The sequence below is a fragment of the Schistocerca gregaria genome, chromosome 3 (genome assembly GCF_023897955.1).
Source record: "Schistocerca gregaria isolate iqSchGreg1 chromosome 3, iqSchGreg1.2, whole genome shotgun sequence".
NCBI lineage: Eukaryota > Metazoa > Arthropoda > Insecta > Orthoptera > Acrididae > Schistocerca > Schistocerca gregaria.
Window position 1 is genome coordinate 912,617,527 of NC_064922.1, and position 26,247 is coordinate 912,643,773.

At 42.6% G+C, this 26,247-nt stretch overlaps 1 protein-coding gene across 1 annotated transcript in view; it reads right to left on the reverse strand.

The window, feature by feature from the left end:
• Positions 1-26,247, reverse strand: part of LOC126355685 (polyglutamine-repeat protein pqn-41-like) — a 79,666-nt gene that overhangs the window by 20,400 nt on the left and 33,019 nt on the right. Inside the window, exon 2 of the mRNA XM_050006050.1 lies at positions 25,873-26,178. Within this exon, the coding sequence (XP_049862007.1) occupies positions 25,873-26,178 (306 nt within the window). The remainder of the gene's footprint in view (positions 1-25,872; positions 26,179-26,247) is intronic.

Consider the following 26,247-nt stretch of genomic DNA (forward strand, 5'->3'; position numbering starts at 1 on the left):
TATGCTGCCACAAAAGTCTTTGGTCAATTACCTAATGGCATAAAAAGTTTGACAGATAGCCATATAGTATTTAAAAGTAAATTAAAAGAATTTCTTATTGGCAACTCCTTCTACTAATTAGATGAATTTTTTGATATAGTAAGTGGGTAAATTCCTCAACCCCCACAAAAATTAAAAATATTAAGTGTTATGTAATATTTTGTGTAATGTAATATCTTGTGTAGACACCTTTTATTAACCTGACACGTTCCACATCATTACGAAGCGTCGTATTCATGATCTATGGAACAAGTACTAATCTAATCTAATCTAGCATTAAAACTGTACCACCAGTATGGAAAAGCAGATACTGAAATTTAACTTATTGTGCATGAATAGAATGGTACGGCCAATAGATGTTGCAGACTCTTATTGTTCCTGTAAGTTGTTTCTCCTTAATTATTTGAAATGCAACGTCAGTGGCCTGAAATATATATTATTGACGCTTGACATTAAACCAGTCAAGCGATGTAAACGTAACCAAGAGAACTTGCTGGCGTGAATATAAAACACAAACATGTCTACTGCATCACCCCGTTTACTACGCGGCATTACGAAGCAATAAGCAAACAACGAGAAGATCATAACACACTTAGGGAGAAAACAACGACCGACAACTTCACAATTAAAACACCCACACGCTACGCACTCCGCTACCGGCGATGCTGTTAGTAGGTTGGAAATGTTTTATACTTAAGAGTGCTCGTAAATTTTCAGAGGTGCTTTTTTCGATTTTGTTTATCCATTTTTGAGTATTGTGTCGTAATACTGGCTAGACTTGGTAATGAACATCCCCCAACGTGAAATCTTGGCTGTGGTCCCAGGTTTATGCTTAGCGCATTCGAGGTCGATGTTAGGTTCCAGCGTGATAATTTGGTTGGTGCTAAGGCGACGAATGCGGATGCGAAGTAAAAGTCGAGTCCTTTCAGGCTATTTTTAACGCACTTAGCCGTATTTATTTCGATGTAAAAAGTAAAATTGCCAGAAAATTTCAGATAACATATTAGTTTGGTGCAAAAGTTCGTAGCGTTTTTGTTTTGCGTGTTGGTATTCCAGTTAGTGTGGGTTTATTTATCGACTGGCATTTTTTTGTTTTATTTAAATGTTGCTGTTTGAGTTTACATTTTGTCATTTGGAGACAGTGAATGGGGCTGTGGACGCTATAAAACGGAGTGCCAAGTGGAGAAATCGGTTTTGAGAAGAAAAACATAACCCAGGTAGGCTGTATTCTTTTTAATACCTATGCGAATGGCCTGTTTCAAACTTTCGTCGTACGGAAGTACGTTTTAGACATATCCTTCTCCTTCAGTTCAATAAAGGGGTGAGAGCAACGGAGGAAGCCAGAAACATTCGCACTGTGTATGGGTATAATTCACCACTGGCCATTAAAATTGCTACACAAAGAAGAAATGCAGATGATAAACGGGTATCCATTAGACAAATATATTATACTAGAACTGACATGTGATTACATTTTCACGCAATTTGCGTGCATAGATCCCGAGACATCAGTACCCAGAACAAACACCTCTGGCCGTAATGACGGCCTTGATACGCCTGGGCATAGAATCAAACAGAGCTTGGATAGCGTCTACAGGTACAGCTGCCCATTCAGATTCAACACGATACCACAGTTCATCAAGAGTAGTGATTGGCGTATTGTGACGAGCCAGTTGCTCGGCCACCATCGACCAATTGGTCAGAGATCTGGTGAATGTGATGGCCAGGGCAGCAGTCGAACATTTTCTGTATCCAGAAAGGCCCATAGAGGACCTGCAACATGCGGTCGTGCATTAACCTGCTAAAATGTAGGGTTTCGCAGAGATAGAATGAAGGGTACAGCCACGGGTCGTCACACATCTGAAATGTAACGTCACTGTTTGACGCATGGTGCACGGAATGGCAATTGAATCTGAATGTAGACAAGTGTAATGTGATGCGAATACATAGAAAGATAGGTCCCTTATCATTTAGCTACAAAATAGCAGGTCAGCAACTGGAAGCAGTTAATTCCATAAATTATCTGGCAGTACGCATTAGGAGTGATTTAAAATGGAATGATCATATAAAGTTGATCGTCGGTAAAGCAGATGCTAGACTGAGATTCATTGGAAGAATCCTAAGGAAATGCAATCCGACAACAGAGGAAGTAGGTTACAGTACGCTTGTTCACGCACTGCTTGAATACTGCTCGGCAGTGTGGGATCCGCACCAGATAGGGTTGATAGAAGAGATAGAGAAGATCCAACGGAGAGCAGCGCGCTTCGTTACAGGATCTTTTAGTAATCGCGAAAGCGTTACGGAGATGATAGATAAACTCCAGTGGAAGACTCTGCAGGAGAGACGCTCAGTAGCTCGGTACGGGCTTTTGTTAAAGTTTCGAGAACATACCTTCACCGAAGAGTCAAGCAGTATATTGCTCCCTCCTACGTATATCTCGCGAAGAGACCATGAGGATAAAATCAGAGAGATTAGAGCCCACACAGAAGCATACCGACAATCCTTCCTTCCACGTACAATACGAGACTGGAATAGAAGGGAGAACCGTTAGAGGTACTCAGGGTACCCTCCGCCACACGCCGTCAGGTGGCTTGCGGAGTATGGATGTAGATGTAGATGTAGATGTACACTGTTGAGTACACCATCGCAGGCGCTCCTGTCTGTGATGCAGCGTCAAGGGTAACCGCAACCATGGTTTCCGAGCTGATAGTCCATGCTGCTGCAAACGTCGTCGAACTGTTCGTGCAGATGGTTGTTGTCTAGCAAACGTCCCCATCTGTTGACACAGGGATCGAGACATGGCTGCACGACCCGTTACAGCTATGCGGATAAGAAGCCTGTCATCTCAACTGCTAGTGATACGAAGCCGTTGGGATTCAGCACAGCGTTCCGTATTACCTTCCTGAGCCCACCGATTCCACATTCTACTAACAGTCATTGGATCTCGACCAATGCGAGCAGCAATGTCACGATACGATAAACCGCAATCCGATAGGCTACCATTCGACCCTTATCAGAGTCGGAAACGTGATGGTATGCATTTCTCCTCCTTAGACGAGGCATCACAACACCGTTTCACCAGGCAACGCCGGTCAACTGCTGTTTGTGTATGGGAAATCGGTTGGAAACTTTCGTCATGTCAGCACGCTGTAGGTGTCGCCACCGGCGCCAACCTTGGGTGAATGGTCAGAAAAGCTAATCATTTGCATATCACAGCATCTTCGTGGTGTACCAATTTTAATGGCCAGTAGTGTATGAAAAAAGTCGAGGTGGTTTAGTTCGCAAGCCCCTAGTACGGGGTGACCAAGTCCATCCGCGACCCGCTGAGCGCACCACGTAGGACCGCTCCAGCTATCGTGTCCTGCGGGCCAGGGAGCGGACCTGCCCGGAGCTGAGGTGCGGACCGGCAGCTGCCCACCGCCCACACTCCCCAACGGCCATCCCGTCCTGCAGGTGCGTGAGACTGCCGCGTAAAACTCTCGCCGCCTGAAGATTAGTATTTATGCGCTCGCCCCGAGCGCCGAATGGCCCGTAATCGCCCTCCAGATTGCGTCGCCTTAATGCAAGTGTAAATACGGACACGCCCCGCAGCCCATTGACACGGATGACTTACGGCATCTTTTATGTATTTATAAATAATCAACTTGTCTAATAACAAATTATACTCCCGAGGGAGAAGAAAAGGGCATCTCGTCCGAGGAGCGGTCCCATAAAATTACCGGACGTTATTTCATAAATGGTGGAAGCCGTCACGTATTAAAGTGTCTAGGCTGCAGGGCTGTCCATCAGATCGGCGCCACGTTTCCACTCCTCTTTTTTTTTACCTCTGGTGTATAGAGTCTGCTACAGTCACCCGCGGCGATAAGTATAGCCCTGCGGTACGTGGAGTGGTGAAAACGTGATGGAGAATGGTCGATCAAGCCACCCTTCTGATATTTGTAGAGGCGTTAATCGCAAGGTCTGTATACTTACTGACCATCTTTGGCGTAATGTTGTCGTTAGTACTTGAATCTCCCTCGTCTGTTGGTATCCGTACCAGACAGTATTGATAGAACAAATAGAGAAGATCCGAAGAAGGGTAGAGCTTTCCCTTACAGATCCGTTCAGTGAGGACGAAAACGTCACGGAGATGTTCAGCCAGCTTGTGGCAGGCACTACAAGAGAGCCGTTCACGGTTTTGTTTACTGCATCCTATGACTGCAGTATCAACGCGTCACAATTAAAAAATTATAAACTTATATAAATATCTGTGTGTAAAAATTTGTGGGGTCATAAAATGCAATGAGCATTAAGCTGCGTTGTAAGTAAAGCACATGGTTGACGTATGTTCATTGGTAGTAGAGTAGGTTAATGCCCTCAGTCTACCCGTGCGACGCATCATGGAGTATTGATGAGGTACTTGGGACCCGTACCAGTTATATTTAACAAGGCAAACTGAACGTAGGCAAAGAAGCGCAATCCAGTGGTCACACGTTTGTTTGACCCACGGGAACGTTCACGGAATTGATGAAAAGGCTGAACTTGGAACTGATGAAAAGCCTGAACTGGAAGTCTCTTCATGTTAGACGCAAACTGTCCTGGGACAATTTGCTCACAGAGTTTCAAGGACCAGTTTTAAATGAGGAATTTGGAACTATACAGCAACTTCTTACATATCGCTCGCGTAGGGACGGTGATGGTTATAGTAATCACCACGCTTACAGGGACATTTAACCAGTCATTCTTGTCGCGATCCATACGCAAATGGAACGGGAAAAAATTCGAAAGCTTGGTACAATAGAAAATACCCTCTGCCATGCTCTTCACAGAAGTTTGCTGATTGATGTCAATTCCTGATCGCGCTTTGTCTCTAATGCTTCCACAAAGATCGCTTTACTCACACGCAATATGCTGTGAGCGGGCAGGTTCCGTCGTGCTGTGTTCCAGAATCGCAATGGACACGTTACCAGACTGCCGTCTGATAATCAATAAACGAGCATGCAGAGTTTCTTCAAAGATATCTAATTGGTGTTAAAGACTGAGGAATAAAATTATTAATAAAAGTACCCTAACGTAATAGAACTCACTACTTTGTAGTCGACGGCCAGTATTAAACAGGAATGAAATTAATATGAAGTGTGCTTGCTGCAAGCAACGGTAGTAGGACCTCTCATGTTCTGAAAATACATAAACAATTCATCAGAATGGTCAACAGCACTCACTATCATATTGTTCGCTAGCATTGCTGAGGGCAAGAGGGGAGAGTCACAGTTGTAGGAACATAAAGTAAGTGTTGCAAGAGTTGGACGAAATGTACACTTAGTTTAACGAAAAGCAGCTTTTTTTATACTCATCTGCCCCTTCACATGTTGAGTCGTCACGACAAATAAGTTTTCTAGCAGTGGCAACGCTGCTGGAAGAACTGGCTCTTGCTTGTCTAGGTGCACATTTCCCTACCTTTTTTCTTCCCTTTGGGGTACATCGAAGTACGTTTCAAACTTCCGCGACACCCCTAAGTGTGTTTTTTTCCCCGTAGGCAGAAGACCAAGCACAGAAAGTGCACTCGTTCTTTTAGTATCGTGCGTGTAATCACGTATAATTATAGGTGATTTCTTGCAAACTGGGCTACTTGGGCGACTTGCCGATAATTTTTTTATCTTCTAGGTATTTTATTACAATATTAGAAGACATCAAAAATCTCACGACACACCTGCCACACCAATAAGTCGCGACACGGTCATTGAAAAACAGTGGTCAAGGGAAGCAGCAGCCGGCCGCGGTGGCCGAGCGGTTCTAGGCGCTCAGTCCGGAACCGCGCGACTGCTACGGTCGCAGGTTCGAATCCTGCCTCGGGTATGGATGTGTGTGATGTCCTTACGTCAGTTAGGTTTAAGTAGTTCTAAGTTCTAGTGGACTGATGACCTCAGATATTAAGTCTCATAGTGCTCAGAGCCATTTAAAAACGGAAGCAGCAGCACACGGTCGCACTGTTTCACTCAAGTTCGACATTTATGCTTCTACAAAACGTGACTATCAAATTATAGGAAGTCAGTAATAGTAGGAGACAAATGAGAATCTCTGTGAAGTTCCGTTTAAAAAATACAATTCGACAGTAAATGACGGCAGTCTTTTGTACCGAGTGGACGAGTGAGTAGTCTAGCATAGTAATGCTCAAGAGATTTCAGGTTAAAGATGCAGTCTATTGACAAATAATTCCTCAGATTTCAGTACTATAAACAAAGCTAAAGGCTATGATCACTGACCAGTAAAGTTTAGACATCCGATTCTTCACTCCAAATCGCTAAAGTTCTGTGCCACAGCACGAAAATTCTGCTAAGTCAGTGATACGTCACTCAGAGTTCCAATACATTACTAAGTCTGAAGTTTGGATTTCCGCAATAAAGCGTACTATGTCATTTCAACTGTGAAGGCATCTCGCCAAGGCGTATACCCCTCATTCAAGCCCTGTGCCTCACCACTCACGCCCAGTTCCTATGTACCCCCCCCCCCCCCCTCAACCAACTAACACCATATTTTTTACTGCCCAAATACAGAAAAAGGGACGCAAAAGCAACATTTTATGACCTGCGAAAAGCAAGTGGCACCACACTCTGTCGCATTCACTGACACCAAAAACCAGGGTGCTGGTATTTATTGGTCGGCTTTGATCGGCTTCAGCAATCATTCATTAAAAGACTAAGTCACAGTACTTTGATTAATTCAAGAGAAATCATTGAAATTTAGTATGTGACCAACCGTTTCCAAAGGATTTTTCACCTAACTTTGCTAGTTCTTATTCAATATGCAAATTACTTATATCTAGAATTTAAAATATAGTTATTACTGGAAAACGGGCATCACCCAGGTTTTTCAGTTATACACGATCTTTAACATTTTTATTCTCTACATTATTCTACACATGTTGTGATTTCTGGTTAATTTACTCTAAAATAAGTTACTTGACTACAATTACAATTTTGTCAAATACAAACATAAAAAAGTGCAATTTTTTCATATGATGACATGATGGAGACCGTGGCTGTTGTTTGAACACAAATGTTGATGGTGTTAGGACAGCTTTGAATAAAGGAACTGAAAGTAAATTTGTGGCTGGTTGCTGTCCTAACACCATCAACATTTGTCATTAAAAAAAGTTCTGCGTCACCTCGGATCCGAGAGTTCCGGAACCTCTACAGAAAATTGGAATAGAGATCAACATAAGCATTAATTCCGCCTTTTCGTTGCACAAGAAAACCACACATTTCATGCTGTACCACCACACAACGAGACCTTCAGCGGTGATGATCCAGATAGGTGTACACACCGGTACCTCTAATACAAAGTAGCACGTCCTCTTGCATTGATGCATGCCTGTATTCGTCGTGGCATACTATCCACTAGTACATCAACGCACTGTTGGTCCACATTATCCCACTCCTCAACGGCGATTCGGCGTGGATCTCTCGGAGTGATTGGCGGGTCACGTCGTCCATAAACTGCCCTTTTCAATCTATCTCAGGTATGTTCGATAGAGTTCATGCTGAACAAGGTGCTGGCTACTCTCATCGAGTGATGTCGTTATCCTAAAGGAAGTTAGTTCAAATGGCTCTGAGCACTATGGGACTTAACATCTTAGGTCATTAGTCCCCTAGAACTTAGAACTACTTAAACCTAACTAACCTAAGGACATCACACACATCCACGCCCGAGGCAGGATTCGAACCTGCGACCGGAGTGGTCGCCCGGCTCCAGACTGTAGCGCCTAGTACCGCTCGGCCACTTCGGTCGGCCCTAAAGGGGAAGTCATTCACAAGATGTGCACGATTGGGGCGCGAATTGACTTCCATGAAGACGAATGCCTCGCCAGTATGCTGCCGATATGGTTGCACTATCGGTCGGAGGATGGCATTCATGTATCGTACAGTCGTAACGGCGCCTTCCTTGACCACAAGCGGCGTACGTCGGTCCCACATAATGCCACAACAACACAGCAGGAAACCTCCACCTTGATGCACTCGCTGGGTAGTGTGTCTAAGGCGTCCAGCCTGACCGGGTTGCCTCCAAACACGTCTCCGACGATTGTCTGGTTGATGGTATATGCGACCCTCATCGGTGAAGAGAGCGTGATGCCAATCCTGAGCGGCCCATTCGGCATATTGTTGAGGCCATCTGTTCCGCGCTGCATGGTGTGGTGGTTGCAAATATGGACCTCGCCATGGGCGTCGGGAGTGAATTTGTGCATCATGCAGCCTGTTGCGCACAGTTTGAGTCGTAACACGACGTCCTGTGGCTGCACGAAAAACATTATTCAACATGGTGGCGCTACTGCCAGGGTTCCTCCGAACCATTAACCGTAGGTAGCGGTCATCCACTGCAGTAGGAGCCCTTGGGCGGTCTGAGCGAGGCATGTAATCGACAGTTCCTGTCTCTCTGTATCTCCTCCATGTCCGAAAACTTCCCTTGTTGAGAGACCTTCCTTGCACAAAGTAACAATGCGGACGCGATTGAACCGCGGTATTGACCGTCTAGGCATGGTTGAACTACAAACAACACGACCCGTGTACCTCCTTCTGGTGAAATGACTGGAACTGACCAGCTGTCGGACCCCTTCGGTCTAATAGGCGTTTGTTTACATCTTTGGGAGGGTTTAGTGACATCTCGGAACAGTCAAAGACACTGTGTCTATGATACAATATCGAAAATCAAAGTCTGCCTTCAGGAGTTCTGGAACCGGGGTGATGCTAAAGTTTTTTTGATGTGTGTAGTCTCTCGAATTTTGAATATTGAGCAAATGAAGCGTGTCACTGAAGGAAACCTTGATACTGTATCTCTATAAAAGTTATTAATTTTTAAATAATTATTAAAACCTGTTCTTTACCTTGTCATGACTCCAGTGAAAGATGCTACTGTTTTGATCAATTTGTATTTCTGAGTCGAATAATATCCTTGGCTATTGAATGCTATCTCTAGTGGTGAAGATATCACGACTTTATACTCACAGGGTACTGAAACGGCAAGGGGCTCTGGCAGCACCCAGGGGCAGCCATGAGGTACGGTGTTGACGGCAAACGTGTGGGAATTCCAGCGTCCCAGACCATCGACGCTGACGTCTACTGCCATCTTGATGGGTTAGCCATTCACGCCGACCTTCACACTTACGCTCGTCTGTCGCTAATTTGGGACGCACATCATTACGTGGTGTCTGAGTGTGCTAAACTTATATCATGTGTCAAGTGGCCGGAAAACGTGGTTGGCGAGAACTCCATCGTGTATGCATTCTAAGGCAGAGTTTGCTACGTATAAATTCTGTCGATGGCGCTCGTTAACGTATATGTAACAGTGAGTAATCTACCATATCGAATTATTACAGTCTCTAGGAGGCTCTCAAGTGTAATTCTTAAGCTCATAGCTGCAAATTTTGTGTCGGGTTTCATTACTGCGGCACGAAATTAAAGCAGCCGGCGATGACGGTCGGTAAGGTGAAAATCGATTCGACAATTCTAGATGTAAAGAAACCACGTCTCACTTGTTTACTGCTTCCTCCATAGGGAACAGATTTAATATATTGAATGATTGCCTTGACATATAGCCACCAAAGTGATGATTTACAAGTCTTTTCGGTATAGAACCGCTGTTCTCACTTCTAGCCGCGTGGGGTAGCCGTGTGGTCTAAGGCGTCTTGTCACGGTTCGAGCGGCTCCCCCCCCCCCCCCCCTTCGGAGGTCGGAGGTTCGAGTCCTCCATTGGGCATGGGTGTTTGTGTTGTTCTCAGCGTAAGTTAGTTTAAGTTAGATTAAGTAGTGCGTAAGCCTAGGGAACGATGACTTCAGCAGTTTGGTCCCTTAGGAAATCACAAACACACACACACACTCACTCACTCACACATACACACACACACAGTCTTTACCACAAATTTCCAAATTTTTCCCACTTAGATTCCTGTATTTCTAACGGACTCACATCCTTGCACGACTAATAGTTTGGGAATCGCAATTTTCTATATCATTATGTTGTCTATATTCGAGTCAGGCTTTTATTGCTGAAAACACATTATTTTCGTGAAGCACCCATTTCTGTTCACATTGACGATAGCACTGTTGTAAGATTATTGGGTGTCGAATAAGATTTCAGACTTTTACATCCTCTGTCCAACTAGAATTATACTTAAAGGACGCCTCCTATTTTGAAATGCGCCTTTGTATAGGTTCCATATCCTTCCTCCCTCCTCTGGTATAGTATTAAGCCTATTGGATTTTCTGATGCGTGGTAATTCTACGTTCACGTTCTTTTTCCTCTTTGTACTCTCGCGGTTTGAGTGATAGTTCGATCTGCCTGCTGTCTGGATCTTCTGAGGAAAATTTGAAAGTGATTGGGCATGTGGAATTCTTTGTTCGTGGGTGAGCGGCGCTCTCTCGATAGACAAAGTTGCTGAAAGATGTTGTCATACCTCACCGATCGGTTAAGCAATTGTAATTTCACGTTCGGTCGCTGGGCTCCTGTTTCCTTTTACCATCGCAGCACTAGCCACCATGGAAGAATGGTGCTCACTCTTCTCTTCGTCTAGTAGTGGCGATTTTCCGCTCACTGTATCGTTGCTGGTTACAAAGGGTTTGCTGCAGTTGTTTCCCAGTCAGGACTTAACACTTGCGAATATCGTCTGCAGATTGCTGACTTGTTCCGACGTTTTATTCAACGAATTCAGGGTCCATAGTAGTATTTGCATACGATTTTCTGCCCAATTGATATGTACCGAGGACATGGTCGCTGCCTGTGGCCAATAGACTCGCAGGTGTCCCGTTAGTCCACAAACAGCGCACTTGCGCGTCTGCTCATAGTATATCAATAATAACTTAGAACCTTGAATGTACAAATACAGAGTGCAGTTTCGAAACCCATTGAGACAATACGCACTTCATTGCCTACGTTGAATCACCTACTAGCTTGCCATTTTTCACTTGAAATCTGTAAAATCGTGCAATATGCCCCCGACAGGTAATCATTATTTATCTCCAATGGGATTATTATGTATAACCTACTTGGATAGCAAAAGTCTTGCTTCTTTCTTCCGATTAGTTTTAAAATCTATCACTCATTTGTATTCTGTGACAACAAGGTCACAAATTTCTTCAGATTCTACTTTCACCTAAATTGTGTTGGCTGGAAATTCGAACTGAAGATCGATCGCCAGATTACTCGTAATTCAATCCATAGGTCACAAATTTCTTCAGATTCTACTTTTACCTAAATTGTGTTGGCTGGAAATTCGAATTGAAGATCGACCGCGAGATTACTCGTAATTCAATGCATAGCGATGACCACTAATCTGTTTCCTTGTGTTTGGGGCGTTTCTAAGCACAGAGAAGGCTGAAACTTAAAGTACGTCTTATTACAGTACAGCAGTTTGACCACCGAGAGAAATCGCGTGCCTGTCGCTGTGGCCGAGCGGTTGTAGGCGCTTCAGTCCGGAACCGCGCTGCTGCTCCGGTCGCAGGTTCGAATCCTGCCTTGGGCATGGATGTGTGTGATGTCCTTAGGTTAGATAGGTTTAAGTAGTTCTAAGTCTAGGGGTCTGATGACCTCAGATGTTAAGTTTCATAGTGATTAGAGCCATTTGAACCTGTAAGTAGGCTGCTTACGTTTTTTTTATTGGTAACGCCGCCGCCACGTAGCGCTCTGTATAAAAATCACTGGCTGTGCCGTGTGCAGTCTGTGGCTGGTTTGCATTGTTGTCTGCCATTGTAGTGTTGGGCAGCGGCAGCTGGATGCTAACAGCGTGTAGCATTGCGCAGTTGGAGGTGAGCCGCCAGCAGTGGTGGACGTGGGGAGAGAGATGGCGGAGTTTTGAAATTTGTAAGAATTGGTGTCACGAACTGATATATATATTATGACTATTAAGGTAAATACATTGTTTGTTCTGTATTAAAATCTTTCATTTGCTAACTATACCTATCAGTAGTTAGTGCCTTCAGTAGTTTGAATCTTTTATTTAGCTGGCAGTAGTGGCGCTCGCTTATTGCAGTAGCTTGAGTAACGTAGATTTTTTGTGAGGTAAGTGATTTGTGAAAGGTATAGGTTAGTGCTAGTCAGGGCCATTCTTTTGTAGGGATTATTGAAAGTCAGATTGCGTTGCGCTAAAAACTATTGTGTGTCAGTAAAAGCACAGTCGTGTATAAATTTTTCTAAGGGGACGTTTCATATGGCGACCCTGCCAGGATAGGGAATACTTCTAAACAGTATTTACGAGTGCATTGTTATAGTGAACAGACGCCACAGTGTCCATTCTTGCTTGTTAGTTGCACGATTACGTAACGACTATAAGGCTTACATACTTAGAACATCTACCAGTACTGCTAATGAGTTTTTAATGCAACATTTTGGTTTAGTTGAAAATACATTCTGGATTTAAAGTACTTTCTGTGAGATACCAGATGATACAGTGGTTAGTTTATGTGACAGCTACACGATTTTATCATGACGCTACTAATGAGTGACAATTTACAATGTTGCTTTTGCAGTTTATCTGTTTTATATCTGCACAGTTTTTCTGTATTATTCTGGAAAGTAAAACATGTTTTAGTAGTAACTTTTGTGGTATAGCTACAATGAGACAGCCTTTATCATAGCACAACAATACGTTACATTATAGTACTTTCTTGATCACGGTAAGGTACGTAATAACTACAATATCTATACGGAAAGCATTTCACCTTCGTTTATGATGAGGTAAGTACATTGACTTCAGCAGAACTTTGCTTACAGAGGACGATAACTACGACAGTTCCACAGAATTATCTTACAGCAAAACGCACATTTAGCACTACAGGGCACGAATTTCAATGATTAATTTGGTACTTAAACCATTTATTTATCAATATTGTTGAATTAAAAAGAAAGTTTTTTGTGATACATTTCATTCCATTGCTGTAATCGGTAACACCTGAGGGTATAATTACATTATTCCTCAGGGGGGTACACGCTTACTCTGTGTACCACGTGTTTGGCAAGCACAAGGAGCTCTAGCTAATATGGTATTTGTTTATACAACTTTACACATCGGTACCATATTTCTCTAACACATAAATTACACAGCTATCTGATCATTTAACTGAGAGACATACATTTTTTATTACGTCAGTGACACATGTTTACGCAATTACACAGTTGGATAACTTCACACTTACGAAATTGTATTTTGTCTGTACATTGTGAACTGTTCATACTTTTTCGGAACCATTGTGATACTATGAGAGGTTTGAATGATATATTTGGTATGAGATCATGATTTTCTAAAGTACGTTTGAGGTAGATGACACTTTTGACATGAGCAGAGAATTTTTTTTAGGTTTTGAAATTATTGGAAGAAGCTACGACGATTTTGAGATTTGTCTCAGGTTTTATGATGTTATGATGAAGATGTGTATTACGCTGTTGCGGTATGTTTATGATCAATAAGCTGATGCTATATGAGTTATTTGATTATGTTACTTATCTGTTACGATGGAATATTGAAGAAGTGTCGACGAATAAGGTAAGAAATAATGAGTAGAGGTTAGGGACTCTGGTTTGTGAAAAAGGTTGTTGGAAACCAAGAATCGTACTTTCAGAGTTATGAAATGTATGTAAATGCGTGAATGTATTACAATGCCGACGAAAATTTTGGACACTGTTATATCAATAGGATTTTGTTTCTACTGATGTGTAACGCAAATTCTTGAACTGTGAATTCTTTATATGAGACTGCCACTGTAGCGGAAACTGGTGTCCTAAATTTTTCAGTAAGAAAGGTAAGTGACCACCTGCACGTAATGCGTCGTGGGCACCCAGCTGCGCGACAGGCGCCTGGAAAAAAAAGCCATTAGTGTGTGCTTGTCAGAGGCACAGGTGGAAAAAAAAGAGGCCATTATCTCGCTATTGACATTCCTTTGTAGAAAGCATCGTAAATACGACACCCTCAAACTTGAAAACATAATTACACTGTAGAGTTCTTAATTTATGATATTTACTGAAATGAAATTATGAGAAACGTTTCATATCTATTGTCTTGCTAGTTGGAAGATTGTTTACTGCATTATGAAGTGCCTTATGGCTAGCGAATGACGTTTCACGCCTTGCTTTGCCTATTTTGTTTAATATCTAGTTTCTTGTTGCAACACAGCATTGTTTAAATTAAAATTTAATACATGTACTAATATAACTACTTTCTGTCTACAGACCCAGTAAAGAATCATTTCATGATGTACTTTCTTAGAAAAGAGGGCACAAATAGACATTTCCCTTCACAGGAACTGCATAAATAATTTTTTTTTACGATTTGGTAACTTATCTGCTAGCGTATGTTCTAGTGATGCATCAGTCTAGTGTTAAGGTGTGACATAGGTATTAAACATTTTTACTGTAATATTTTTTCTGCTTCAGCTTTGTCATGTTTAGATATAAATTATTGCATTTATTGCTGCTCGCTATGCTTTCTTGCATTTTTTTTTGTCATTGCTGTTTGTATTAATTGTTTTGTGCTGCTGCATTGCCTCATCCATTAGTTTAGCATCTAAGCTCAGAAGGTTTAAGTTAGCTTAAGATGGGGTACACTATATAAGAAACTAACTATGATGAATTGGAAGAAAAGCATTGAGAAGCTGTAACAAAATGGTTTGGCCAAAAAAGTAGTGTACAGTGGAGGAAAACTATTTTTGAAAGAGGATGAGAACAGAATACAGAAAGCATGCTTGGATAGGATATTTTTGGTGGAAACAAATGTTGAGATAAGACGAAAGATCTACAGAATGACGTTTTAGGTTGGACTGCAGTACCAAATGTTACACTGAAAACAAACCCTGTCCTTTCCTTGTGTTATCCCGCTATGTGTTTGTGTACCCTTGTGTATTTATTTTCTTCCTGTCTCTGTGTACTGTTTCATAGAATTTTTTCTCTTCTAATACTAAGCTACATTCACTATGATGAGGAATACTGTTATCCTCAAACATAATTTTCGTTAATAACATGTTATTTACTTCGTAAAGATGTTTACACATTATTTATTCTGTTTTGTTCTAATGCTCACGTGTGAAGTTGATGTTTCAATAATTATTCTGATCTTTTATGTATGTACTTATGTCATAATTTTTGCAACACTGATGAATTTGTTATTTCGATTCTTTTGTAAAGCCTGTACTACTGCAAATGTTCTCTGTATTGTTATGTTATTTAAAGATGTATTTTGTACCTTTGTTATTGTATTTTCATGTTGTAAAATTGTAATTGACACCAGTTCATCCAATTAAGTAACTTATAACTTACATTCGACTGTACACGTTTCTGTTGGTCATAGTATATGCACAATATATGAGAAGTAGGGATTGATAGTGTTTGCAAGTGTATTGATAATTCAGTAAGGGACTGGATAACAGCATTGCTGGTTGTAAGGACATTTCAAAAACAATTTTTGTGAGTGCACAAGTGGTGGTTATGGACTTGCTATATTATCCGCAAGACTCTTCAACGGTGATTGTGTGCCTGCACAGTCAAACAGATGGCTGCTGGCCATCTCTACAAGGACTACAGTGGGTCTACACCTTTGATGACCTACCAATATCATTATTTCTACAAGTACTGCAGTGGGTCTGCACCTCTGGTGGCCCACCAATAGTAATCTCTACCAGGACTACAGTGGGTCTGCTCTGTGATGACCTACCTACCGATAGTCTTCAACGTCGACTGACTCTGCTGTGGCCTATTACCTGTCTGCATGTCAAGAGTCAGCACTGTCTTTCGTTGGAAGGACACCACTACTTCTTCAAGACTGCATGGAAATCCACTACTTCCGTGTGCATTTTCTTTTACTACTCAAACTTTGAGAAAAACACTGCAATTTTACTGTGATGAATGATCAGGTCTGTCTTTATGGACTGTGAGAAAATTTTAGCTTTTGACCAACATTGTATCGATAAGTGTGTGCATATCATTTCTTTGTCATTGTAATTATGAAAAAATTTTTCAAATCTGTATTGGCCACTGCGCAAAACAATTTGTAAATTTTTTGTGGGGAGCATGGAGGCTATGTAAGTAGGCTGTTTAGGTTTTTTTTTATTGGTAACGCCGCCGTCACGTAGCGCTCTGTATAAAAATCACTGGCTGTGCCGTGTGCAGTCTGTGGCTGGTTTGCATTGTTGTCTGCCATTGTAGTGTTGGGCAGCGGCAGCTAGATGCTAACAGCGCATAGCGTTGCACAGTTGGAGGTGAGCCGCCAGCAGTGGTGGACGTGGGGAGAGAGATGGCGGAGTTTTGAAATTTGTAAGAATTGGTGTCATGAACTGATATATATATTATGACTATTAAGGTAAATACATTGTTTGTTCTGTATTAAAATCTTTCATTTGCTAACTATACCTATCAGTAGTTAGTGCCTTCAGTAGTTTGAATCTTTTATTTAGCTGGCAGTAGTGGCGCTCGCTTATTGCAGTAGCTTGAGTAACGAAGATTTTTTGTGAGGTAAGTGATTTGTGAAAGGTATAGGTTAATGTTAGTCAGGGCCATTCTTTTGTAGGGATTATTGAAAGTCAGATTGCGTTGCGCTAAAAACTATTGTGTGTCGGTAAAAGCACAGTCGTGTATAAATTTTTCTAAGGGGACGTTTCAAACCATTTTATAAATGGCATACGCGAACGCGCCCGCCGGGCTGCCAACGAAATGTCACCAATTTGACGTCGTGTTTTAGGGAGATAAAACCACAGTAGTAAGGTATCAGCCTCACCAAACGATCTCGAGTGAAAATTTGGGCCACAATTCTGACAGTATGCAGTTATGTCTTTCTGAAATGTAGTATTGTTATATCAAGTCCCATGTAAATGCTTTTAAAAAGAAATCTCTTAATAATAATCTTTCTTATAAAAAAAATAAATTTTGACAATCATTCATTTCAATTTAAAGAATTTACTAATTTCTCCAATCCTTGGTCATCTCGATTATTGAAAAGAAAAATCAGATATATATGCGTTATCCGGCGACCTTATTGAGGTAAGAATTTTCAATTTATTCAGAATGATCTTTCAGGGCCATGACGCAGCACTGCTGACGTCCAAAAATTTACCAGTTCAAATGAAAACGCCGTCTACGGATAAGGAGCAGTCCACAGGCATCCAATATCATTAACGCTTGTGCTGTCATTAAAAAGGTGTTTCCACTTAAAGCACCACTGAAACTCGTTCAACAATTCTGGATTCACTCATGAGCACTGAAAACGAGTAAGGAACTGCGTACATTCTAAGATCCAAACAAGGCAGTTGATCAGGCGTTTCAGTGACTTCCTCACACAGCTGGTGCTACAATGATGTGACCATTGCCATGGGATAGCTTCTAATATCGGGTCCGATCTTCTTCTGCCCAACATGACGAGACATGGATTCGACAAGTCGTTCGAAGTTCCCTGGAGTAATATTGAGTCACGCTGCCCACGTTCATAACTGCGAAAGTGTTGCCGGTGCAGAATTTTGTGCACGGATTGACCTCTCGATTATGTCCCATGCATGTTGTAGGGCTTCATGTAAGGCGATCTGGGTGGCCAGATCATTTGCTCGAATCATCCAGAATGTTTTTCAAACTAATCGCAAACAAGTGTGTCCCAGTGACATGGCGTATTGTCATCCATAAAAATTCAGTCATTGTTTGGGGATCTGAGGTCAATGAATGGTTGCAAACGGTCTCCAAGTAGCCGAACGTAACCATTTCCAGTCAATGACCGGTTCTTTTCGATCAGAGGACCTAGTCCATTCCATGTAAATACAGCCCAAACCGTTATGGAGCACCACCAGCTTGCACAGTACCTTGTTGACAACTTGTGTTCATAGCTTCGTGGAATCTGCGCCGCACGCCATCCCTACTACCATCTGAAATGGGCACTCATCTGACCAGGACACGGTTTTCCAGTCGTACGCGATCCAATCTCTATAGTCGCGAACCCAGGAGCCGTGCTTCAACCGATGTTTTGCTATCAGCAAGGTAGCGTCGTACAATGAAGGCTTTCACGACTGGATGTTTCAGCTGCCGAGAATTCTTCCAAGTTGTATGGTCGTGGTCCATGGAACTCTTCTATCCCTGATGTTTCGTCCAAAGCTACGTTGGACATCTTCGGAGGTGCTCCTGGTTGTGCTGAGTCTTGCCGACTCCGAAAGAGTTAGCACAACCAGGAGCGTCTCCGAAGATGTCCAACGTAGCTTTGGACGAAACGTCAGGGATAGAAGAGTTCCATGGACCACGACCATACAACTTGGAAGAATGCTGAAGATTAGATGTGTAGATCACATAACTAATGAGGAGTTATTGAATGGAATTGTGGAGGAGTTTGTGGCACAACGTAACTAGAAGAAGGGATCGGTTGGTAGAACATGTTCTGAGGCATCAAGGGATCACTAATTTAGTATTGGAGGGCAGTGTGGATGGTAAAAATCGTAGAGGGAGACCAAGAGATGAATACACTAAGCAGATTCAGAAGGATGTTGGTTGCAGTAGGTACTGGGATATGAAGAAGCTTGCACAGGATAGAGTAGCATGGAGAGCTGCATCAAACCAGTCTCAGGACTGAAAACCACAACAACAACATGGGGATTGTCTGCTTAGTTGGTCTGGAGAAATCCTTTGTTTATTGCAGCAGCAACTCACCGTTTTGCACCTCTACCTGAAATATTTCTGAGGGTCTCTCATGTCTTCGACGGCTTAGTGGAATTGTTTATTAGAATTTAGGAATGTCTGTCACTATCTTTTCTTGCCCTCTTTGATAGCACTACGGATTTTCGCTCTCCGAATGGCTGCGAGGTTTTCAGCTGCTTGTCTGAGCTAGAGCCTACGCAGGGCCGCGCACCTATCTCTGACTGCGGATTGGCATTCTGCTCTCCACCAAGGGACGGGCTGTGTTCTTAAAGGTCCACAGGACTTAGGAGTGGATGCATCTGCGACTCGGCAGATCATGCTGGTGACGTGATCCACCCATTTCTGGAGCCTGTCGCTACGTTCAAATACAGCAGGCTGGCTGTAAAACATCCAGTTTGCTTTCCTGAGCGCCTATCTTGGCAGTTTTCTTTCTGGAACTACTCTTTCTGCTGACAGTCGCTCGAATGTAAAGCACCGAACACTTCCCGCAGAGGACTGTGCTTGAGTGCTGAGAAGCATAAGGAAAGGTCGATGGCAGAGAACGATCCTACACGAGTGCTGAAGTTCGTGTTCTGGCCCTCACTCAGAAGACAAAAATTTTCTGGTAACTACAGCCTCTCAGAACTTCCGTCCCGAGCGCAGCTAGCCACATAGCACATTGTGTGCGTTAAAATTCTCCCCACTTACGTTGTCATCTCTGCAGAGAATATAACGCTTTGGCACAGGAATCTCAGATGGCTTAAAAAATGCTTCTTGAAAACACAGTGACAAAATTCTTGAGGGTATTTTTGCTCTGTCGTTGCAACTACAAAAATGCGTGATTTTTTCATCAGACGCGTTTCACTTTATTGAGGTAAAACATCATCAGTAGCCTGTAATTAATTTATTTACACTTTGATTTTCTTTTAGATCGAAAAACAATTCGTTAAGAATAGGTTTATTTGTACTTACGGTGAATTCTCGGCTAATTTCTCGCTTATATCGGTAAATGCCGTCTGCTAGTACATCGTTGTTTTCTGTGTTAGACAATGAACCAATTTTTAGATGTTTTGCAGCTCTATGCATTTCGTATGTTTTTCACAGCACACTTTCATGCACACCACTGTATTCTGTTTGTTTTTGTACCTCAAGTATTTGTTGTTTATGTTTTGTAGTGTTGTCAACATAACCTTTCCACTACTTTGTCTTTGACTTTAAAACTTTTTTTTTTAAATTCAGGTTAGTCTATGTGTGTAATTTTACTTAATTACGTTTATGAGTATTTATGTACTGTGTAAGAGTAGAGAAGGAATAGCGATGGATGGTTTCTTTTTTAGGGGAGGGGGAAACCGTGATGAGTAGACATAAGTATATAGCAGTGTCATGGAGCGTGAGTTGGAGGAGAAGGAGAGGAGCGAGAAGTGAAAATGAAACTGGGAATGAGTGGGGGGGTGGGCGGGGATATATGAGAAGGAGTAACGAGATGGGATATATGAAACGGAGTAACGAGGAAATTTGGGATGGACTGTGTTGAGCAGTAGTTCCGTAAGATCTTCTCCTCCGTAGCACAGAGCAAACGCAACGAAAATGTGAAGAGTTTATTTTGTCTTTGTTCTTTTATTTTGTTGCGGATTTGCATTCATGGAGAATGGAATAACTAAAAAGGAATTGCGTTACCGTTGCAAGCAAGGGGACTACGGACTGTGTGTTGTTCAATGTTATGAACTGTATCACCCGTAATGTTATTGAAATGTGTACCGTTCACTTCATTGTAATGTTATATTGATCTCAATAAACAAATAAACAACCTAACGAGCGATGAGGATTTAAAAAAAAGTATTTGGGGAGTGGGAGAGGAGAAAGGGGACGAAGAGTTGAAGTTAGCCCATTTTCATCTAAATACTCGAGAGTGATCACAAAGATCTGTATAACAGTGAAAGAAGCATGAAGAGAGCAAATGTGGCCCTGCTGGAGAAGACTTTATTTTTCTGGTCGGACTGCTGTTTTTATTCAGAAATTAAAAACTTTAGTTTGTGTACAGTAGTTTTTCGATACTTACTATAATTTTACGGTCCTGAACGCGTAATTGCACCTCTTGAAACTGCCAACACTCAGAACGGCTTTAAAGGAATAGGCATCTGAAGAATAGTTGCCGAAATAGTATCATGTTAGCGAATGTTTTTGTTTGCTTTCAGGGAATTTCGAAAACTCAGTCTGGAAATACAGTAGATATCTGAAGAATAGTTGCCGAAATCGTATCATGTTAGCGAATGTTTTTGTTTGCTTTCCGGGAATTTCGAAAACTCAGTCTGGAAACACTGTGGAAGTGTACGGTAACAGAGCACCATCATATGACACAGTGGTTATATGGCTTAAACGCTTCCAGCGTAGTCAAAAAGGACTGAAAGACGAAGAACTCGGTGGCAGACCGTCTCTCTGTGAACAACTGCGACCTGCAGAAGAATGCCTCGAGTACGGGCGTACTGCAGTTCAGGCGACAATGGAAAAAGTGACGAAGGGTCATGGGTCTCTTTGCAACATGTTGCACAACATTTTGAACGTGAGAAAGGTCGGCGCCCACTGGCTTACATGACTGCTCACATCCATATAAAAGCCCTGGTGAACCGATACAGCAGCGGAAGTGTTGGAGCTGTGTGAGGGTAGGGCAAAAGACTTCTTTAGCCGCCTAACTATCGTAAGCAATTGGCGGAAGTGTTGGCTGTATCAGCACGACACTGACACAGAGGGGCTGAGGGAGCAGTAAGCAACGGATTCACCAGTGTCGATAAAGGCCAAGACCAGCCGTCATCGGGCAAGTTGTTCCTGGTTACTTTTTAGGACTGACATGAGGTGGCGCTAACACATTACACCCTTGAAGGTCAGCTGTCACAGGAGCAACCTTCTGACGAGGGTATAGGGAGCTATCAAGGCAAAATATAGTGAAATGCTGTCTCAGGGAGTGTTTTCCGCTATGTAGGGAGGTCCAGGCCCATTCTTCACAGGCCGTTGCTTCTTTGGACTAAAATGTTAGCCGATCTACATCCACATCTCCATGGTTACTCTGCAATTCACACTTAAGTGCCTGGCAGAGGGTTCATCGAACCATTTTCATACTACTTCTCTACCATTCCACTCTCGAATGGCGCCTGGGATAAAGGAACACCTAAATATTTCCGTTCGAGCTATGATTTCTCGTATTTTACTATGATGATCTTTTCTCCCTACGTAGATGGGTGTCAAAAAAACATTTTCGCACTGGGCAGAGAAAGTTCGTGATTGAAATTTCGTAAACAGATCTCGCCGCAAAGAAAACCGCGTTTGTTTCAGTGACTGGCACCCCAACTCGCGTATCATATGAGTGGCTCTCTCACCCCTATTGCGCGATAACACGAAACGAGCTGCCCTTCTTTCAACTTTTTCGATATCCTCCATCAATCCTACCTGGTAAGGATCTCATACCGCGCAGCAATATGCCAGCAGAGGACTCACAAGTGTAATGTAGGCTGTCTGTTTAGTGGGTTTGTCGCATCTTCTAAGTGTTCTGCCAACAAAGCGCAGTCTTTGTTTCGCCATCCCCACAATATTATCTATGTGGTCTTTCCAATTTAAGTTGCTTTTAATTGTAATTCTTAGGTATGTAGTCGAATTGACAGCCCTCAAATTTGTGCGATTTATCCTGTACCCAGTGTTTATCAGATTTCTTTTAGTACCCATGTGGATGACCTCGTACTATTCTTTGTTTAGTGGCAATTGCCACTTTTCACATCATACAGAAATTCTCTCTAGATCATTTTGTAATTGTAATTATCGTCTGATGATTTTACTGGACGGTAAATTACAGCGTCATCTGTAAACAGTCTAAGGCGGCTGCTCAGATTATCACCTAGATCATTTATGTAATTCAGGAACAGCAGAGGGCCTATGACACTACCTTGCGGAACGCCATATATCACTTCCGTTCTACTAAATGATTTACCGTCTATCACTACGAACTGTGACCTCTCTGAGAGGAAATCACGAATCCAGTCACACAACTGAGACGATACTCCATTTGCACGCAATTTGATTAATAGTCGCTTGTGAGGAACGGTATCAAAGGCCTTATGGAAATCTAGGGCTATGGAATCAATCTGAGATCCCTTGTCGACAGCACTCATTACTTCATGGGAATAAAGCTGTGTTGCACAAGAACGATATTTTCTGAATCCGTATTGGTTATCTATCAATAAGTCATTTTCTTCAAGGTGATTCATAATGTTAGAGTACAGTATATGCTCCAAAATACTACTGCAAATTGAGGTCAGTGATATGGGGTTATTTCTTGAATATTGATATGACCTGTGCTACTTTCCAGTTTTTAGGAATAGTCCTTTCGTCAAGTGAGCGGTTGTATATGATTGCTAAGAAAGGCGCTATTGTGTCTGCATGCTCTGAAAGGAACCTGATTGGTATACCATCTGGACCGGAAGACTTGTCTTTCTTAATTGATCTACATCTACATCTACATCCGTACTCCGCAAGCCACCTGACGGTGTGTGGTGGAGTAGTTTCGCAACATCTAAGGTATCTACTTTTATGTCACTCATGCTAACAGCTGTTCTGGTTTCGTCTTCTTTCGTATTCTCCTGGCATGGCTTCATACTGTTTCTCCGCGTCAAGCACTTCCAGAATGACGACGAGATGTACAGCTGAATAGAATGTTTCCTGTACGCACAAAATGCACATTTCTACAAATGTAGTCTGCATCTAACCATCCATCTTTGGGAAAGATGTGTCACGTTGGTAGGTGAATCGGCAGTAAAAGGACTAATCCCTCACTAAGCTTCATGTTCAAAGGTTCATTTTTTCGAGGTGATAAGTACGTCTGACTACCCCTGGTACATTCTCGGGTGTACAACCTGACGTAACACTTGTAAGTAGGCTGTTTAGGTTTTTATGTTGGTAACGTCACGTAGCGCTCTGTATGAAAATCACTGACTGTGTGCAGTTTGTGGCTGGTTTTCATTGTTGGAATTTGCTATTGTAGTGTTGGGCAGTTGGCTGTTAACAGCGCGTGGCGTTGCGCAGTTGGAGGTGAGCCGCCAGCAGTGGTAGATGTGGGGAGTGAGATGGCGGAGTTTTGAGAGTGGATGATCTGGACGTGTGTCCATCAGAGACAGTAAATTTGTACGACGGGATGTCACGAATTGATATATATATATATATATATATATATATATATATATATATATATATATATATATATATATATATATATATATATATAAAATGACTTTTGAACACTATTAAGGTAAATACATTGTTTGTTCTCTATCAAAATCATTCATTTGCCAACTATGCCTATCAGTAGTTCGTGACTTCAGTAGTTAGAATCTTTTATTTAGCTGACAGTATTGGCGCTCGAGAGCACTGAAAGACCTGAGTTGAAACAAGGCCCCGGGAGTAGACAACATTCCATTATAACTACTGACGGCCTTGGGAGAGCCAGTCATGACAAAACTCTAACATCTGGTGAGCAAGATGTATGAGACAGGTGAAATAACCTTAGACTTCAAGAAGAATATAATAATCACAATCCCAAAGAAAGCAGGTGTTGAAAGATGTGAAAATTACCGAACTATCAGTTTAATAAGTCACGGCTGAAAATACTAACGCGCATTCTTTACAGAAGAATGGAAAAACTGGCAGAAGCCGACCTCGGGGAAGATCAGTTTGGATTCCGAAGAAATGTTGGAACACGTGAGGCAATACTGACCTTACGACTTATCTTAGAAGAAAGATTAAGGAAAGGCAAACCTACGTTTCTAGCATTTGTAGACTTAGAGAAAGCTTTTGACAATGTTGACTGGAATACTCTCTTTCAAATTCTCAAGGTGGAAGGGGTAAAATACAGGGAGCGAAAAGCTATTTACAATTTGTACAGAAACCAGATGGCATGTATAAGAGTCGTGGGGCATGAAAGGGAAGTAGTGGTTGGGAAGGAAGTGAGACAGCGTTGTAGCATCTCCCCGAAGTTATTCAATATGTGTATTGAGCAAGCAGTAACGGATAGAAAACAAAAATTCGGAGTAGGCATTAAAATCCATGGAGAAGAAATAAAAACTTTGAGGTTCACCGATGATATTGTAATTCTGTCAGAGACAGCAAAGGACTTGGAAGAGCAGTTGAACGGAATGGACAGTGTCTTGAAAGGAGAGTATAAGATGAAGATCAACAAAAGCAAAAAGGGGATCATGTAATGTAGTCGAATTAAGTCGGGCGATGCTGAGGGAATTAGATTAGGAAATGGGACACTTAAAGTAGTAAAGGAGTTTTGCTATTTGGGAATCAAAATAACTGATGATGGTCGAAGTAGAGAGGATATAAAATGTAGACTGGCAATGGCAAGAAAAACTTTTCTGAAGGAGAGAAATTTGTTAACATCGAGTATAGATTTAAGTGTCAGAAAGTCGTTTCTGAAAGTATTTGCATGGAGTGTAGCCGTGTATGGAAGTGAAACATGGACGTTAAACAGTTTGGAGAAGAAGAGAATAGAAGCTTTCGAAATGTGGTGCTACAAAAGAATGCTGAAGATTAGATGGGTAGATCACGTAACTAATGAGGAGGTATTGAATGGAATTGTGGAGAAGAGGGGTTTGTGGCACAACTTGACAAGAAGAAGGGACCGGTTGATAGGGCATGTTATGAGGCATCAAGGGATCCCAAGTTTAGCATTAGAGGGCAGCGTGGAGGGCAAAAGTCGTAGAGGGAGACCAAGAGATGAATACACGAAGCAGATTCAGAAGGCTGCAGTAGGTACTGGTAGATGAAGAAACTTGTACAGGATAGAGTAGCATGGAGAGCTGCATCAAGCCAGTCTCAGGACTGAAGACCACAACAACAACATTGGCGCTCGCTGTATTGCAGTAGTACGAGTAACGAAGATTATTGTGAGGTATGTGATTTGTGAAAGGTATGGGTTATTGTTGGTCAGGGCCATTCTTTTGTGGGGATTTTGAAAGTCAGATTGCGTTTCGCTAAAAATATTGTTTGTCAGTTTCTATGCACCGCCATTTATAATTTTTCTAAGGGGACGTTTCATACACTCACAGCGTGGACTGAGGCTGCGCGGAGACTTTTCGCCGAATAATGTATGCTCCACTGGAGGTCTAGAGAGTCGTTTTCTAGGGACGAGACCCGTGACGGTGCTGACCACACGTAATGCGCGAGTGTCATATTTGTCTGACACTCTGTCACGAGGATTTCCTGCCGAGCAGCGAATCAGTGGTGGGGCGGGCCCGGGGGCGCGCGAGGGAGGCGACGTAACGAGCTGCGGGCAACGTGACACCGGGGCGATGCGCGGAGTTTATCAGGTAATTGCGTGGCAGCGGCCACGCTGACGGACGAGCTGCGGCCAGGAATGTGACGCGCGCGAGGGCTGTCCAGGGCGGCGCGGCGCCGCCAGCAGGTAGCCCGGCGCCCTCGTGGGAAGCGGCGTGGGCGCCCGCAGGCGGCCTCTCCGCTGCGACGGGCCGTTTTTGCAGCGCCCGGCCGACTCGCTCGCTAAGGAGCGCCACAGGAGGATGCGATTTCAATACGGGATTGCGGGCTGATTGCCGGCGTGTTGCGGTT